General features: G+C 40.4%; 1 protein-coding gene across 2 annotated transcripts in view; it reads left to right on the plus strand.

The window, feature by feature from the left end:
- The window catches only part of KIF26A (kinesin family member 26A), a 71,008-nt gene that overhangs the window by 37,414 nt on the left and 13,854 nt on the right, over positions 1-19,740 (plus strand). For both annotated transcript variants that reach the window (XM_014957689.1, XM_014957690.1), the window contains exons 4-6: positions 3,339-3,522; positions 16,835-17,044; positions 19,264-19,357. In XM_014957689.1, the coding sequence (XP_014813175.1) occupies positions 3,339-3,522; positions 16,835-17,044; positions 19,264-19,357 (488 nt within the window). The remainder of the gene's footprint in view (positions 1-3,338; positions 3,523-16,834; positions 17,045-19,263; positions 19,358-19,740) is intronic.

Raw genomic sequence — 19,740 nt, forward strand, 5'->3', positions numbered from 1 at the left:
GCATATGAAGGCAGCTGCTCAGCTGGCTTTTGTAGCAGGTAAAGAAGTGATTGTGCTTTTTGTAGGAGCTGAGGATAACAATTACTTAAATTCATATTCAGAATCTACAGTTTGATAGGGATGTTTCGTTTTGCCTAACTTGCCCTATTCTTTCCGTCAGATCCTTAACTTTTCTTTGTTCAAAAAAACATGAACAACCCAACAAACCCAATGAGCTGTTTGATACTGCAGGTAAAAGATGTCTGTGGTGTTCCAACTCCAGAAACAACCTTGTTTTAATGCTGGGCAAAGTAATTCTTGCATTCAAACACAGAGAGGTTGTAATTAAGCTTTGTGCACGGCTACCTGAGAAGAGATGCTTTTTAAATGTGAACCTCGTACATCATTATTTGTGCAGTTGGCCTGTTGCCCATCAAAGCACTGATTATTTTCTACAATGGCTACTCCAGTTCCTCTGCTTTTTCAGTTTCCTGTTATCTTGCATGGACATCAGCAGTCCCTCTGCCAAATTTCTTAGTAAAATTGTGGCACTCCAGACTCATAGGAAGAGGATTTATCAGCATTGTAGCAGTTAATTGCTTTAGCTAGCATATGGCACTGTCCTTTGAACAGTGGAGATGCAGAAAGTGTGTGAATACTGTTGGAAGTGAATTACTTTGAAAGCTGTTTTGTCTTGGTGGAGAAGTTAAGACAGCTAGTAATGGATTTGATATCTTCGATCTGCTTTTTGAAATGGTCCAAAACCGCGTTACTGAGCTATTCTGAGAGATGCTGTAGTTTAAAAAGGCTGACTTTTCTGTTTATTTGTTTATATGTTTTGCTTATCTTGACCTTTTTTTTGGATCCATTTACTCATTGAGTTGTTAGTGCTTAGATGCTTGAGTACACAATTCCTGAGTAAATTTGTCCTTTGTATCTCGTTCTCTTTCCCATATGTTTCCCAGAGGAGCTCCTTCAGCCAGATCTATTGAAGGAATAATTATTTCATCAGGATTTAATGTATATCTTGATTGCACTTTGAAGACATTCTCTTGAGAAGTTTTTATCATTTCAACAAGGGATCATAGCATGTAAACAAGGAAACAAACATTATCTTTCATATTAATCAACAAGATGATTAAATAATAACCACAGTTGTTAATTGGTACTTGGAGATGGAAGGTAATGACTGTCTTGAGTTTGACAATGAGAGTACCAACAGGTAGAGACTCTTTTCTGCACAATAAAGCTGCATATAATTTGGGAGACATTACGGTTCTAATGTGCAGCTGCAGCCGTAGCAAAGTTGTGCAACTGTTTGCCTGGTGTCCTATTCCAGGCATATGTTTTCATACTGAATGAGGTATTAGCAAGGGAACTTGAGATTTAGGCAGTTAAGTCAGTTCTCATTACTACTAAAAACCCGAGGTTCTGTATAAACCCATGCTTGTAGTGTTTTGCTTCACTGTGGGATGCGGTTCCTGCTGGTTTCAGGATGCAGCAGGAGTCAAAAGCTGCTTCTTTCCTCAGAGGCAAAAGTCCAACTTATCCCTCACAAGGCAGTGGCTTCTGGCTCCCTCTGAGTTTGGAACTAGAGCTTTATTTTTTCATCACATGAGTCTTTGTCTTTTTCTAAATACTGCAGTGTGTGTAGGGAGAGAAGGAAGAACATAGGGGGTCTGCATCTCTAGAAGCTGATGAAGTAAAAAAGTCCAGGGATTTAACATACAAGTTTGGGAATATAGAACGTAGGACTGGGAATTTTGGAGGTCTGTATTGAGAGTCCTCCCACTCATACAACTAGCTGTCTGATCTTGACCCAAGTGAGTAGTTTTGCTCCTCAGGTACAACCAGTTCTTTGTACTGTAACTCATTTGAAGGAAATGGTGCTGCTGGAAGAAACTGTGCAGCCTTTTTGCTCTCAGTGTTGGTTTTTGCTTCTGGCCTACCATAAATACAAGCAAAGGAAGAGACTCCTTCTCTGATCAGCTTGCTAAGCTGACTCTGAGGCTGCCTGATGCCTAGATTCGTGGCAAGGTTAGAGGGTCTAGATTTACCCTGACTTAGGTATGCCAGCAAAGCACTGCCTTAGTTTTTCCTTATGTCTTTTGCTTATACTACCAGTTTAATCTGGGCTGAAAGACAGGATGAATATATAAAGTAGCCATTGTATACAGAGACTTTTTGTCGCCACGTATTTGTAAACTAATTTGGCCAAAGTGCCTTAATGTTGCAAGCATGGACCAGAGTAATACTTTGTCCCCAGAAGACCTGTTGGCATCAGTAAGCGTGGTCTCAGGTTGCCCACAGGTGCTGGCAGTGTAACACTTTGCATTTTTTCTGGCTTAACTATCATTCATAGTAATGTTAAAAGACAGCATGTTGGATGCTTTTATGATATGTATCTGTGGGTGGTCTATCTACCAAAAGTCTTGGGGTCAGATCATGTGTGTCTTATTCTTGGCTTTGACAGAGCTGAGATTTCACCCTCGCTGCCATCCGCAGTTGCCCAGCATGTGCTTGCTAACACACATATTTGTTCTACTTCATTCTGCAGGGTGGTATTTTTTTTTTCCCATGTGGGTTTTGATGTAGAGTCGAATTTCTGTTTTTGTTTCTTCCTATACTGTTTGGTGTTGCTGATGGGGAATAGCAGAAAACTGATTATGTTCCTATTTTTATTCACAAGGAAGAATGTTACAATTTTAATTGTATGTTTTAATTTTTCCTTCATCTTTTATGTTTTGAAATTCTGCATTTCAAAAGCAGGATCATTATCATTCAGCACATTAAAGCATGTCTTTTTAATAGCTTTTCCTTTTAATGTGAAAGAATGGAATTGAGGAGGAAAAACCAATCTGTCTTGAAGGAAATTCTCTGTTATCTAAGGATTTTCAGTGCAGCCAACAAGAGAGGATCTTGAGCTCAGCTGACTTGGAGTGTTATCCTCTGCCTTGACTAACTTGTAGAGTACAAAGAAGCACTTTCATAATGTTATCACCAGCAAAGTCCATCTGGTCCTCCCAGTGACAAGGGGATTATTTCAGCTTTTTATTACGTCAGTGAGATTTTAGCATTTTAGGATTCAGCTGTCAAGCTGTTGGGGGAAAGAGGGGAAAGTTAGATTATAATTGAAACTCTGTTGGGGGAGAAATTAACGGAATATTTTGCCAGTAATTTTTCTACCCATATTTCCTTCTATTCATCCTTCCTGATGGTTTGTCCTTGTGAAATCAGATTAGAACGCAATGACTTGATTTGTTAAGCAGGCAGTGATGACAACGAGCATCTGTTTGTCTGGTCCACATTCCCATTAACACATAGTAACATTGTCCTTTCTTGCTATTACTTTTATACAGAGCAGCACAGAAGCTTAACCTGTCTTCGAAGAGAAAGAAATACCATCCGCCCCTGCCACACACACACGACTTCTCTATTTATGCTACTAACTTTAGTGGCATCCTGCAGCTCTGTCCTCCCCCAGCACCACCATGCCTTCTGAGAGCCGTGTCCAAAATCAAGGACAACCCTGGCATTGGAAAGGTAACTTTGGATTTCAATTTTTTAAAGTAGTAGTTTTCTGGATGAATTTTAACAGGGCTGGAAGCCTTCAGCCTAGTACAGGGTTGGATAGACTCAAGGGAAAAGTCTTGGGGTAGAGAAATAGCCACAACTGCTGGAATGTGCCTGAGAGCTGTTATCACCTGTTGGCTTTGGAAAGAGTTGGCAGCCTCAGAGCACATTCAGTGCTAGAGTGTTGGCTTCCTTGAAGCCAGTTAACATCACTAGCAGCAACATTGGCAAAGGCTGGTTTGTCTTTCCCTCTATTAAAGCAAGAGACAAATTTTCCTTTGGCATCCCTGGTCCAAAACCAACGCACATGCAGACTTCACCTTGGGTGGACAGAAGTGGTCTCTGCGTTGCCAGCAAGGCTCAGCCCCTGATGCTGCCTGTTGGCTTGAGGTTAAGGAGATACGTCGTGGTGGGCTTTGTTACCCTCTGCTTCACATGTCATTGTAAATCAGGAGTATGGAAATGCAGTAGCAGGAGCGAAATAGATGCCTCTCCAACTTCGGAAACACAGCACCTTTCAAATTGTAAAATTCGTGCTAATTTTATTTAAAATTAATTAAAATACAACCAAATTATTTAGAGCTTTATTCATATTTATAACTGTTTAATCACCCACACAGCAGAGTCTGAATACTTATTTACATAGGTTACAAGAGATTAGCTTTTGAAGATAGAATTGAAGTATGTAGTGTGCACAGGAGAGCTAAAATATGCACCTTGAGTAACCATACAAATCAGCATTAACATAACGAGATTGTCAGCCTAAATGCCTATAGCTGATGCTGTTGTTCACTCTATTTCTTAAGCCAGTAAGTTTGTACTAAATGGAAAACAAAGGAGTAATTGGTGCTATTCTAAGCAGGTGGAAAATGTGGTTTCTTCTCCTGGTTTTCCAGTGTGTTGGAAAAGAGGATGTAGTATTAAATGATGGAATACAGCAAAGCTGGCACAGTGATTTAGAGATTCTCAGGTGGAAGAGGGTTTGCTAAGGGACAGCCTTTCTATATGTGTGTTTTAGCAGAGCCCATTTATTGTGCCTGCCTCTTTTCCTTGAGGTTTAGCACTTGTCTGTGGCACCAGGAATAACAGGGAGCATGGCATTTCTGAGGTTCTTTGCCTTAGGAAGACCTTTAAAGCATGTTTGTGTCTCCTTGTGCTGGCAGCTCAATAAAATTGTCTTTGCACCTCCTTGCACTTGTGTGCCTGCATTTACGTGGAGCTATGAGACTTGAGCTTTTTCCCTATGCTTTGAGGATGGCCGGTGGAGCTTACCAGCATGACTATGTGCCTCGTGGAAAGCTCTGGTTTATTGGGTGCTTCAAACAGATCAACAAAGATCTAATCAAGATCATTATACCAGATGGCAGGAGATTATATGCTTTGGATCATGTGGTCTACCTACTTTCTTCATTAGTCAGCACAGCTGAAGGCTTTTGAAGGGAAGATCTCTACCAAAATGCCAAGGCAGGACCTTTAGCAGCATTGCTGCTCAGCTGTGTGAGCTTCTCCAACGTGTATATAGTTTCCAACATGTATATATTTCTCTCCTGCTTGGCACACCACACCAAGAATTTCCAGCCTTTATGGATCAACAAGCTGCTGGTCACCCTCAAAGATCTCCGTTGTTTAGCTCTCAGCTGAAAACATCATTGAAGATACTGTTTTTTTGGGCCCAGGGCTCCAGCTGTGTCCTTTTGCCGTGTACTTGGAGACCATGATTTGGAAGATTCCTGTATTGGAGCAGAGAAGAGCTCTCCGATAATTAAGTCAACCTTTTAGTTCTTGAGTTAATATCTAGAGCATCCAAATGGTGATGGGGTGTGCTAATTGCTAGCTTTAAGGCTCCTTATTATGAGGATGAATATTATAACAACCGAGAGAAGAATCAGCAAACACTGGCAGATGTGCTGTGGTCCTCTGTTAACTTCAGTCCCTCTTCTTGTAACAGCTTTTACTTTACACTCCTCCTGGTTGTCTTTTTCCATGGCTTTTTCTTGCAGCCTGTCCAATAATAAGTACAAGATATGCATAGGGGACAGAATCAGTGGTGGATTCTGGAGTCACTTTTTCCTACCGCAGCATCTGTGGCTGATGCTCTCCTTGGTTTGTGTGATTGTTCCCATGTCAGTGGTGTCCCTCAACCTATTATTAATGTGTGGTTATGGTGGGTTAAGCAATTGGTGGGGCAGCCTTTTTCTTCCTCATCTCCTGGCTTGCTGCTGTTTTGTCTTTCATGGTTAGTTATGATGTGGAGGACTGGTTCCTTGCTGGTTTCTGCTGTACAGACAAGAATGTAGCAGTGCTGGTGGGCTGCTAATTCCCACCTAACTTCACTTTACTAAGCTGAGAATGACCCATCGAGGACCAGTCCTTATTCCCCTCAAGGGGTTGAGTTCTCTGAGCACTGATAGCTCGACAAGTTTTAATTCCCTTCTTGTCAAATGACTTCTTTCAGAGCAGGACAGGATTCCATAGAGAAACCTGTCTTTTCTTACTGTGAAGGGGCTGAAGAGATAAAATTTAAGGAGAAGAGTATAGGTTGTGTTAGAATGAAAATTAGAGTAACAAACTGAAAACCCATGAAGTGTCCAAGATACTTCAGTGAGAGCAATGTGGCTCACTTTATGAAAAGCTGAAGAGGTGAATCGTATGTCAACTGTGTGGAAATTCCCTTTATTTCAAGTGAGTAAGGCCTGAATACTACGGTGACTATTTATTACCTGTAGTGACACACTCTGGGTAGTCCTGTTTCTTTTGTAAATCTGCTGGAAGATTAGAGCAAAGTACATGTTGAAACATTTACAATGACCAAGATAAGTGGCTTTCTGTATTTCCCCTGTGACGGTAATTCTTAACATTTTCCCACCCCACTGATGCTCAGGGTTGTCTTTTAGCTGGTGTTTAATATGTTACAAGAGACACAGGAACGGAATATGGAAAATGTGATGTCAGTTTGGGGTCAAAAGGGAAAAAAGGAAGGAATTTAGAAGTATATTGTTGTAAGGCTGACTTTCAGACCAGGCAACCAGGCAGAGTGGTTGAAACAATAATAAAAATAGAAATTAACAGGCCAGGATTAATGGAATATAGTAGGGATCAGTTGATGAAGCTTTTACAGGTGGAAAGCATATGTTATGTGGAAGAGTCAGCGAGCATTTGAATAGGGTTAGTGTGGTTGATAGTGTATTTGGACTTTTTAAAAAAAGCTTTTGACAAGTCCCCTGACCTAGGTTTCTTAAAAAAAACCCTAAGCTGTCATGTATTCTCTAGTGGTTTAATAACTGGTGGGAAACAAGAGGGCGAATTTCACACTGGAGCAAAGTTGGCAGTGGTGTCATATGGAGGTCTGTGCTGTTCCGTGCCTTCCTAAGTGGTTTGGATGAGGTGGTGAAGCTGCATATTCAGAGTAGCCAAAGCTAAAGCTGACTGTGAAGACTTGCAAAAAGATCTCATGGCACTGAAGTTACTGGGTGGATAAAGAGGCAGATGAACTGTAGTATTGATTAACACAGGGTAATGCGCATAAGAAGAGGAGCTCTAACTATGCATACACAAATGATAAGCTGTCAGGAAATCAGGCATGACCGAAACCCATTTTACCAGCCATCATGGAAGCTACAGCATTAGGTTTGTTATCGTGAGTCTGAGCTTCTCAAGAAATGCTTTATTGACTGTTCAGGAGGCAAGAAGATTAAGCAACTTTAGTTATCTAACAGTACATGATATAAATTCCTCTTCTGGCTCATAATGCTTAAATAACAGGGGCTCATTGATGTTTTGTTCTTTACTGGCCTTCTTTCTTGAGGTAATATCTTTAAAGAAGTTTAATAGAGGATGGTAACAACTGAAGGAGTGTAAAGATTTCACCTCCTCCCCTGTGGATATATCTCTAAAATACCTTATCTTAGGGGAGCTATGGCTGTGGCAGAGTAAGGGGAGACCTTGATCCTAAGACTCCAGTGTAGAAGAGGCAGCAGCTATATGTGTTTTGCTGCTGGTACAGAGTTGGACCCCAGTAAGCCTAAACCTTTGGAAAAAAGACCTCACCAAACAAATCAACCCCCTTACCTGGAATTTTAACTTCCTTATTTGATGTGTGCTTCCAAAGCTGACCTACCATGATTATTGCCTTTTTCTGCCAAAGAAACTCCCTGTAGCTAAAGAACTGATTCGGTGGAGGGTTTCCCCCTGCATTAAGTCCTTTTCATTGGTTTCAAAGTTAAACATATGAGTAAGAATTATTCTGAATTGGGGTAAGGGACATTTGAATCTAAGGAACTGATTGAATTGAGCATAGGCAGCATCAAGACTATTGTGGTGTTTCTGTGGTGACTAGAACTGGAATTAGTCCAGCTGATGGGTCCTGTTCCTGTTTGTGGGACCTTGTCTTGAACTTGTGAGCCCGATTGACATTTGGGGAAGCGAAGAGGCTTGAATTCTTGTTTTTGGCTGTATGACTGTAGCAAAGGCAATAACTGTGCATTGTCAGAACTGTTGCAGGAGGCAGGAATGCGAAAAGACTGTGTTGGCCAGTTCTTGCACTTGAAGTCAGTTATTGATTGTTTGAGCCCGAGACTGAAACTTGTTCTTAGTCTCACATCACCGTCTCCATGCATATCATACAGTTCTGCTGTGGTGAAATTGCTATATGACTTTTTATGGTTGAATACATTTGTTGTTAGAGACTTACTACAGCAGAGAGCTATACGTGTCTTCTGCAATTTCTATTTATAATTTCTCATTATTTCAAGTACTCCCTTGAAAGGTGGGAAATAAATGTCTTATTAATTTCTTTTACATTTCACAAATACCAATTTTTCCCCTTACAATAATTTTAGCAGGAGTGTGTGGACATGTTGTGTGATAGAAATCTTTAATTAAGCCTTTTGCTTGGTTTTCTTTACTAAGAGTGCAAAATTTTATACACTCTTACAGGTGCTTGGAGGGTTTGCCCGTGTTCAGGAATACCAAGCAGGAAAAAGTGTGTTTTTTTTTTAAAAAATAAAAAATTTAGAGCAGTAGGTCTATCTGGGACTGGTTTTTCATATAATCAACAATAATCAAACTATCATGCACAAAGGAGAATTCTGCTATCAATGCGAACTGGATACTGAAAGGAATTATGCTCACTACTGATAAATGTTAGGTAGCAAATTTCATACCTTTTTCTTGAATGTGCCAAAAACATCAGAGTCCAAATCATTTAGCTGAAACCTACTTAAAAGGCAATGATCCAGTACAGTATGATTCTTGTAGCTGAATCATTTTTGTGGTCTCTCTGGGTGTTATTAAATTTAATGTCAGAATAGTAGGAAAGACGTCTGAAAGCCATTTAATATTGTCACTGGAAAGAAGTTAGATTATGCTCAATTTCTGACATTAATGTGCTACTTAAGATAATTTATCATATTGTGGTATTAAAAAAGACATCCTTTTTACAGTGGCTGCTGTGTAGCATTCTAATTTGCTATTTTTCTTTAGCATGGTAGGAAGCCTTTTTCATGCAAAATGTTTTTTCTGGGGTTCTATTCAGCTCATTCTTTATAATACTGCATCACTTACAACAGCAACTTTAAGTGCTTGTCTCTCCCAAGGATCCTGTCAATTTTTTATGTTAGAATGACAGAATCCTCCTATGTGAGACAATTGAAGTGGAGTGTTTAAAGAGAACCTGAATTGTCAGACGTGTTTCTTGGACAGGTATATTCATATTGGTCTCCATTTATGTGTTTTAGACATTTACTTTCATTTATGCTTTACCAAGCCATAGCTAAGGTACTGCTAATATGATTTACTGATCATGCAGGGTTTTCTTAAGTGTGCTGTGTGTCCCATTCACTGGTTCTTACGACGGTTTGATGACGGATAACAAATAGGTACTTAATTTTGTCATCTTTATTGCTGCTTGTTTCCTAATGACTAGAATGTTAGTTCTGATATAAATCATGTATCATACTAAGTGCTCTTCTATCTATGTATGTAGTCCCATATCATCCAAGGTGCATACATCCCTGCCGAAATCCCTTGAACTGCTTAAACAAAAAAGTGGAAAAATTAGATAACAATACAAAATTTCTTCCACTTTGTTTTCACCTTTAAAAATGAAATAGTTTTCTTTGTCTCCTGGGAGTAAAGAATCAATTCTTCTTTAATAGACTACAATACAGAAGTGATTTTTTTTTTTTTTTTGTAGGTCCTCCTAGGGGAGCTAGATGGTCTATGCTAGCATGGCAATTTTGCATATAAATTTGCCATCCATTGGTAGTGGCAGTATATGAAAGGCTTGTAAGAACTACCCACAGTAAACCAATTTAGCAAGGGTTATATATCTGTCAGTTACAATTAAATCCATGAAAAATATTGGCTCTGAACTAGGACTTTTGTAATTTGATTTACACTGTATTTGAAAAATAAGTGATTTCATTGGAAAGTGGTCTTTATTCAACTGAATGTGAATTCTTTATAATTTCTTGCTGAGAAATCTTAATTCAGAATGGTGGGTGTCTAAACATAGTTATTTAATTAACCCGCTGTTACACACCATTTTGTGAACATTGGACAAAATTAACTTCCTGGCTGCACGATGTCTGTCAAGGATGTGTGTTTCCAGGGAATATTTAGTGTCCATTCAAATTTGATATAATGACATTTATTGCTAAAGACCAAATTGTTTGTTCATTTAGGGATTATGATGCTGCTGTAACACAGAATATGACCAGCATTTTTAGAACGGGTTCCAGTATAGTGCCAGGACTTTCCCAAAATATAGACAGATCAAGTCAGAATTTATTTTTGTTAAAAAGGCTTGAGCGCGTGTATTCTAAAATTTGACATGCTTTTAAATTCATTCTTTCTATTTGTTCCTTCTCATTCTCTCTAATTTGAAACTTGACAACTATATAAGCATCAAATGTTAACAAAGCATCACTATAAACACATCAACACTGCACATCCACTGATTTCAAAGGAGGTACCATATGTTACAGTTATGCCTGTGCTAACATACTTGGCTGGGTCAGGGCCTTAATTTCCTCAGCATGCAAAATGCCATGGAGTCTAGTCATTACTTAGTGAATTAGTGGAGTCTTCTCTGTCTACGTGTCAGCCCCAAATTACACCACATGGAGAATTTGACACTCTTCGCTCTACTGAAAGATGAATGACCAACTTTCTGTTATATATTTAGGTCTTTTTGTATTCATCGTCAAAAATATGTACTAGAGGTTTGTGATGATTTGGATTCTGCTCCTAAAACTATCTGGTTCTTTAAGTGTGAGACTGTCCGTCTCCTTCGTTTGGTCCCAGAGTTGATAGCCTTTCCATCTCTTTTAATTATGGAGTAATAATCAATGTGAAACTGTCTCAGTCTCCTGGATGTTTCTGTCTAAAATTATATAGGATTGTGTCATTCTCTCTGTTATCACTGGCTCTCTTCTCTACAAATTCAGCCTTGGATGTGATTTCTTCTGGGACACGATGCATGCCTCACTGGTCTTGGAGGAGTTTTGTGTTCCTTGATGCATGACTTTACCGCCGCTCTATTCAATTCGTCATATCCAAAATATATGGTCTGTATTAGACAAAACTGCTAGCTTGCCTCTGGCCATCAGTCTCACGTTCATGTCAGAGGGTTGCTTTGAAATTTGGGTTTCACGGCTTTTTGGTCTGTCTCTTACTTTTTCCCAACCTGCTTTCTGACACTGACATACACTTCATGTTTAGCATGATCTTGACTGTTCCTGCAGCCAGCCTGTTGTTTTGGTTGCTGTGACTCCCCGGTCAGGTTAGAATTGTTTAGGTCAGAATTGTTAAGTTTGCATCTATATATCTTTATTTGACTTTCATAAGGGTTCAAGATGTCACGGTCTAGAGTTTTGGCTCAGACTTCCACAAATTACTGATATTTGAGTGTACTATATGGTTCTGTGGTTCTCTAGTGGTCTCATCAGGTGTTTCTAAACTGTATGGCCTTTAGCCCCGTAGTCCTCCACGTGGTCATTATCCTGCATACAAGGGACTTCCCTCCTCCATTTTATTCAGAAATCTACCTTTTGCCAGTTTGTCTACCTTAAAATTCTTTACGCGCGCATAAAAGTGCGGTATGACTTTTGTTATTATGCCGTAGCATCCATCCACTGGGTTTGCCCTCACATATCTGGAGCAAATGAATTCTAGCTTGCAAGCTTTATAGACTTTCTTTTCCCTGATTTCCACTGTAGGCTGACAGACAAATAAACTTTAAAAAGAAACAAAAATAAAGTTCCTTGATTGCTGTGAATTACTGTCCCATCCTCGCCAGTGAAGGTTGAAATTGCACCCACTGTTGTGCTGGTTGAGTGGGCCTCTGACCTTATGCCACCCATTTCTGGGACTTTTCCAAATTATCTGCTTGTTTATTTACTTTTTAAAATTCTTTATCTTTAAATGGCATATTCAGGATGTGTTTGCCATATTCTTTTCGCTAACAGTTTTGATTTTAATAGAGTTTCCTTCAGCAATTTTGCTGACCTCTTGGTTCCTGCAGAAACATGAGTTTGGAAAGTTCAGCAGCTGAGAGTTAACCCCCAGTGTACAAAACCCACCAGATTAGAGTCAGTTAATTAATGAGATACTTCAATGGCTGGCATCATTTAGGCTGTCTTCAGGCACTGAAGAAAATGTTAACGATGTGCAAGTATTATGATGTTTGTGTTTCTTTTATTTGCAGAAATTGAACTCAAATATAAATCTATCCTCTTTTTTTCTATCAACATCCTCATTAAAATGGAGCCTTTATCCAATATTTAATGTCTGCATGAATGTCTATGTAAAAATCCTCATGTCCTTGATAATTATAATCTTCCACTTGTAATTCTTTTTCTTGCTCTACACCTTTCTGTGATGTTGAAGAAGAAATATATGAAAAGGGAGCAAAAAAATGAGTCACTGAAAATCCCCAGTTCTAGCAGGAAGGGTCACCCCCATCACAAGAAGGATGTGCCACCTTAGGTCTCCTTAAGGAGTCTAGAAGTGGTCAGGCCAGAGGTACCCTGAGCCCGAGATGACTTTTCTGGAATTGCCATATTTATATTGTCTTTCCTTTTTTGTGTTCTTTCTCTCCCCACCCTCACCAGTCCTTTTGGCTTTCTCTTCCTTCCCCCTCCTCCAAGTCCTGTTCTTATTCTTTCAGAACTGTCTTATTCTTCCATTTTTTTCATTAATTTTCTTCTGAATTCCTTATTTTGTGCTTTCTTCGCTTTGTGCAAGCATTACCAGCAGCTGCTACCACTGCAGTTGGAACTGACCACCGGATAGCTGGACATAGTGTTGAATAAGCCTCCCCCAACCCTGCAGAGGGTGTGATCCCGAGCGGACCTGAAATTAGTGTTATTGCAGTTGCAATTAGTGTTATTGCAGTTAAGTTGCAATTAGAGTTATTGCAGTTAAGTTGATCCTTAAGGCAGGAAGCACCCTGCCTCTATGGTACGCTGCTTTTTCTGCAGTAGAAGACTTCCATCCCAGAAGAGTACGGGGATGAACTTCAGAGCTGAGAATAAAAACCTGTCACTTGAGATTGGTCCTGAAACACAGGGGGGGAGGAATTGTAAGAAGAATAAATAGCGTAACACCAAACCTTTCTTTTATGTACTTGGAAGCGTGTGTGTGCCCAGGATCTGCCTGCACTTGGTTTTTGCTCTTGCAAAGGGATACGTTTGAGTAATCTTTGTCCTTGTTGGTACTTTCACGAGCATTTCTGCTTCATTTCCGAGTGAAGTCAGAGTCTGGCTCAGTCATCGTGGATGAGTGTGACACGTTATTACCCTCCAGGTTCTGGCAGGCGTCACTTAACGGATAGATTTAGTGAGCAGAGAAACTAAATTTGAAATCAGTGTTTTTCTGCTCTGCAAATCAGCTTTTATACACAAAACACTAAAAGAGGAACTCCCTTGAGCTGCTTTTCTCTTCCCCCTCCCATTTTTCTTGAAAGCTTACTTCCACTGTAAAGATGAAGATGACCCTCGAGGCCTGTTACGTTTCAGATCTGATCCATTATGAGAAGCTATTTTAGTATCTTCCTGCTTCAGAGAGGGGGTCTCAAGAAGCTGATTTTGACACACAAGGGTTTTGTGGGCGTGAAGCTATCTTTGTGTTAGGGGGAGCAACTCACTGTTTAGGTCAGGAGCAAACCAGTTTTCCTCTTTTCCAAGCTCTGGCTGCTATACAGTAATAATAGGTAGAGGAGAGAACAGAAAGGACTGTTTAGAGAAGTGCTTTGAAAGCTGGATATATTTTAAAATTCATTTTAATCAAGTGACCCTGAAGTGGGCATTTGTACTTATATATATATATTTAGGTTTGTTTGTTGTTTGTTTTTTGTTTTTTTTTTTCCCTGGGGGAGGTTATTATTCTGAGCACCTTGGTAGCATGTCAAGGTTGAGCTAGCAGGCTAATGCACAAAGCTGGCTTCATGGAGCTTTTATGGGGAAACAGCCTTGAGTGTATCACCTCTGTGCTTGGCTTTTGAAGCAGCTGTTTCATTTATTCTAAGGTTCGCTTATTTTCTGGGACTGTATTTTCATATTCATATCACTGTGAAAGGGGAAAGAAAAGGAAGTGTTGGAACTGGGAGACTGCTTGAGTCAATAGGTGGAAGAATTTGCTGCTACCTTTGCTGGAGTCTCCTGCAGTGTATATTGGGTGGGGATCGGTTATTTCTTAACCCTTTGTTTAGAAAAAAAACGTTGGGGAAAAGCTTTTATAGCCATTTTCTGGAAAATATTTTCTGTGAGGATGCTTGAGTAATTGTGCAAGGATGTCAGTGTGCAGCTTAGCTCCTGGAGAAAGTAGGAGCTGGAAAAATGAGACAGTTGAGGACCTGAATGAATAATAGAATTATAGAATGGTTTGGGTTGGAAGAGACCTTAAAGATCATCTAGTTCCAACCCCCCTGCCATGGGCAGGGACACCTCCCACCAGACCAGGTTGCTCAAAGCCCCATCCAGCTTGGCCTTGAACCCCTCCAGGGATGGGGCAGCCACAGCTTCTCTGGGCAACCTGTTCCAGTGTCTCACCACCCTCACAGGAAAGAATTTCTTCCTGAAATCTAATCTAAATCTCCCCTCTTTCAGTTTAAAACCATTGCCCCTTGTCCTGTCACTACACTCCCTGACAAAGAGTCCCTCTCTGGCTCTCCTGTAGCTCCCTTCAGATATTGAAAGGCTGCTATAAGGTCTCCTGGGAGCCTTCTCTTCTCCAGGCTGAACAACCCCAACTCTCTCAGCCTGTCCTCAAAGGGGAGATGCTCCATCCCTCTGATCATCTTCGTGGTCCTCCGCTGGACCCGTTCCAACAGATCTTCAAACTACCCACCCTCCCCAGCTGAGAAGGGCAGGGACAGTTTGGGATGGGGCTTCCTGCTGCACCCACCTGTCTGCCGTGGGTGACCCTGGCTCAGACACTACATTTCACCTGCACCCACTGGGTGTTGGTGTGTTTGCCATCACCTTTGTCATCTCGCCTGGTACGAAGGGCAGTCCTAGAGGGTGGCTCAGCCTACTCTGATCTCTGTCCGTTACCTGCCTCTCCCACGCTGTGCTTTGCTGAAGTGGTTTTTAAGCTTTGGTTCTTCCTTTGTCATTATTTCGCTGGATACAGGGGTGATGGGGAAGTGCTGGCTGCAAAGCACATTTTTTAATGTAAAAACACAAATGATGTGTCAATATAATAAGCGCACACCATTTTAACGAAAACATGTTCTTAGAACATAGCAAATAGGAGTCAAATTGTTCTGGCGGATTTAAGGTTAAATTTAGCAAGAAAAAGTTACTGAAAAGGAGGATCATTCTTTATCAGAGATGGATGCTTTCCAACCTGGCTTCTCCTTGCAACATCCAGCACAGAGCTAGAGATGAACCTGACTCAGGCTAGCAAGGGACTGCATACTCTCTCTGTTTGGAGGGCTCACCTGGTGATTTGTAGCAGAGGGGTCACTATCTATACCTCCCCCTCCAAATTAGGTGCAGGGGCTGTAAAAGGAGTGGGTGTTTTGTGAGTCAGTAGTTGCCTCACAGCAGACGAAGCTCCTCATGGGTGCTCTGAGGAGTACAGGTGTAATTTGTTCCTGCTCTGCTGGCTGCAGTCATTACAGCCATGGAGAATCTTCACCCAGTGAAACTAAATGGTTGACACTGGTGCTGGGAAAGTGGTCTGGTAGTTGGATAAGGAGATAATGCTGCTGTTCAGCTTGTTATTGAAACATTGCATGCTGGCCATGAAAAGTCACTCTGGCCAAGCGTTGCTTTTCTCTGAAGTTTGATCTGCTGAGCAGTGCGGAATTGAAGACTGGCAAAGTGATTCACTGCGCCTGTAATAGGCATTTACTTCAGCACAAGGTGTATAAAACACGCTGGTTCTGACCTGGGAGCATTTCTTAAGGATAAATGGTCATAAGTGGGTGTGAGGCAGTATTTCACAGTTTTTCAAAGTGAGAGTATGATTTCCAGGAAGCTTAAAAGAAGCAGGTGTGCAGCCTTTGCTGAACTTTAGTGAGACCCAGTCACTTGGCATAAGCTGCTTTGGGAATCACAGCCAACATGTCTGAGCTCTCAAGAAATGCTGTCTTAAAATGCCATGTGTGGGAAATTGGCATTTTCAATGCTGCTATAGAAATGCACTTTGTGAGTGGTTTCTTTTCAAGCTTTTTGACCTTCTAATGCTTTTTTTTTTCCCTTCCCTCCTTTCCCATTAAATCTGCAACTAACCACCAAAGAGCCTAGCAATGACAGCATAAAGGCTTCTGTCTGGGAAGGCTCTAAGAGAAGCACTTTTTTATTAGAAGAATATGAACCAGGAATTGAAAGGTTCTAGATTTAGTTCAGTTTGAATGCATGAGCTCTTTGAGCCCTGGGTTATTCAGGCTGATTTTCAGATTGATTAGTTTATGCTTTTGGTCACATTAAGTACTTAAAAGGTAGAAGACTAGAGTTTCCTTTTCTTTAGGCTTAGCATTACACCTACAGTGGATTATACCTGCAGATCAGACAATTATAAATTGAAATGGTAAAACTGGAACAGAGTCAACTGAAGAGACAAAGTGCACCTTTAAAAGTCAGTTCAGTGAAGACCCCAGGGTGGAAACCAGGCTGGAAAATCTGGCTCTGGTTTTGTCCCACGGTTGTTCTGACACACCTAAATATTACAAATGAACATGTCATGGCAGGGGGAGTGGGTTTGGAAGGAATGCTTTGTATGTGTTCGTCTGTAGCTGGGAACTCAAGTTGTTGCTTCCTTCTGAATCTTGCAGGTGAAAGTGATGGTAAGGATTTGTCCCTCTCAAGGAGCACACGAAACATCCGAATCCATGTCCTTCCTAAAGGTAGACCCGCGGAAAAAGCAGATCACGTTTTATGATCCAGCGGCAAGTGGGCCTTCCAATGCAGGTCACAGGAGAGGCGTTGTTGCTGTCCCAAAGATGTTTGCCTTTGATGCAGTTTTCCCCCAGGATGCTTCGCAGGTACTGGAGTCCCTCGCATAAACCTCCTGAGTCTTCTCATGGCTAACTGCATTTTATTGCCCTAAGAGTTCTTTCTGTTTCTGGGGATTTTATTTGAATGAGTTGCCTTAATACCTGGAAAAAACATGGTAATTAATAGATAAGTGGGTAAATTCTTACATTTTCAGTTTAGTCAAGATGTAAAATTAAGGTGTAATATCTGGGGAGATGGATTTGCAGACTAAATTGTCTTCCTGCATTTTCTCTTGTTAGAAGAAGACACACAGCCAATTTGAAAATCACTTTTCCATCCAGTTAGGTTTTAACCTGTTTGATGTCACTGAAATAAAGTCCTTCCCCACTGCTTTCAATGGCAAATGAACATGTGCTTAACGTTAAACTAAATACTGTTGTTAGGAGAAGAGATACAGCAAACCCCATGGGATTGCTGTACTGAAACAATTAGGGAGCTTTTATATTTTCCTTGCCTTTTCCATTTTATTTATACTGTGTTTTTGACTGATTATTTTATCTTGCTGGTGGTGCTGGTGGTGCATGCATTTCTCTTGCCCTGTAAAAAAAAAAAAAAAGAGTGTATTTGATGAGATTGGACACCTGAGTGCCCTTCTGGGAAAAATCTTGGGTTCAGAAAAAAAAAAATCCTAAACAACTTTAAAAATAGGAAAAAAATAAGCAGAATATGAAGATCTGCTTCAAGTTGAACTGGACAAAATTAGGATTTCATGAAAGAAATAAAACGCAAACAATCCAAGGTGAAAAGGGTATATTAATGTTGAGAAAGCATGACAAAGATGCATGACAAGATGTAGTTCCAAATCCCACCCTCAGATTCTCCTAGGATTTTGTTTAGGTTTTTTGGGTTCTCAACTAGAGATATGAAAATATCTATGAGGTCCAAGTTCTAGCAAAGAGCTTAAAGATGGAGAATAACCTCCCCCACAGATCAGTGCCTAAAGCAATGGTAGCCATGCCAGGAGGCTGGGTTAAGATTCTGCATAAGCTCAAATGGCATCTTTGTGCAGAAATACATGAGTTATCTCAACATTAGTCCAGAACTGGAAGTGGCTTACTTTTTCCGTAGGATTATAGAATTGTTGAGGTTGGAAGGGACCTTTCAGATCATCTAGTCCAACCATCAACCTAACACTGGCAAGAAGGCAAAAACATCACTAAACCATATCTCTAAGCATTATGTCTACCTGTCGTTTAAATATTGCCAGGGATGGTGACTCAACCGTTTAAATACTGCCGGGGATGGTGACTCAGCCAATTCCCTGGGGAGCCTGTTCCAATGCTTAATAACCTTTTCAGTGTAAAATATTTTCCTAGTGTCCAATGTAAACATCCCCTGGCACAACTTGAGGCCGTTTCCTTGTCAGCCCTGCTGCAAGGTAGCCCTTCACAGCCTGCTTCTCTGCTGGCTTTGGCACCAGTCTTTCAGGCTGTTGATCCCTGGTTTGGCCTAGGCTCATTCGGGTCCTTGTGGTGGGCCTGTTGGGTGTCCTGTTTGTGGTGTTTCTGGGTGACGTTGGCCAGCACGGCCGCTTTTGTGTAGACGTCGTTGCTCGAGGCAAGCTTGCTGCCATGCCACCTGCAAACAGAGCCTTATCATTTCACTGTAGTTACATATTTACACCAACCCGCTCCCCTGCCCCCAGTCGCCGTACTTAATAGATCATCTTATAGTATATTTGAAACCTTCACTGATGGGGATAAACTGCTTTTAGTACACTCAAATGTTTTAGCAAGTTTTCTTCATTGATGGTGATGTTCCCCCTGGAAGAGGAAAATAGGATACTATGAAACCTTATTCAGGGATCTTAATGCATTTTATTCAGTATAACCGTCTATTTTAATTCCTGTGAGCACTCTTCAGTAGTTTAATTTCAGTGGAGTTGCTGCTGTTGCTGAATAGCCTTGGCTAAGCTATTATACCAGCAGGAAGCCTGGTTGGATAGCATTCAGTTTGCTACATTAGTCATGGAATCAATATTCCAAGAGAATTGGTTTAATAGAATTGAGAACTATTTTAGGCTGTAGTAGCATATTTTATTATTTTCTAGGATAGCATAGTTACTAAAATAATAGGACTGATGCCATAAAAATGGGGAGAATATTACGCCTCAAAAATATTGAGTCATTCATTTCATTACAGAGGAATGGTAAAAAAAACGTAGCAGTATGTGCTTTTTTACTTATTTGTCTAATCTTTCTTTCAGGCTGAGGTATGCTCTGGAACAGTAGCAGAAGTAATCCAGTCTGTTGTGAATGGTGCAGATGGTTGCATATTTTGCTTTGGTCATGTCAAGCTTGGTGAGCTCCCAAATTCGTTACAGTTAATTACTATGTCAGTCTGGTAATTACATGCTGTCAGCTCCTGGAACAATAAACCTGGAGTATATGAATAGATTAGAATTTCTTTTTAATTAGCTTTGCAAACTTATCATGATTTATTTCTACACTGGGATTGTAAGTTTTAATTTGGAAAGGTAAAACGTAATATCAGATTAGTTTATTCAAGAACAAGTTTATATAGGTGCATTGTAATGAAAATTAAAAGATCAGAGATGTTTTTAACAGTAATTTGCTGTGGGTTTGAGTTACAAAAATTGCAAAAACTCAATAAATAATAATGGATTAATAATTAAATACTTTGCATTTTTGCATCTGTTTTTTCTTATTATCGGTGCGGCACT

The sequence above is a fragment of the Calidris pugnax genome, unplaced genomic scaffold, assembly GCF_001431845.1.
Source record: "Calidris pugnax isolate Ruff unplaced genomic scaffold, ASM143184v1 scaffold211, whole genome shotgun sequence".
Taxonomy (NCBI): Eukaryota; Metazoa; Chordata; class Aves; order Charadriiformes; family Scolopacidae; genus Calidris; species Calidris pugnax.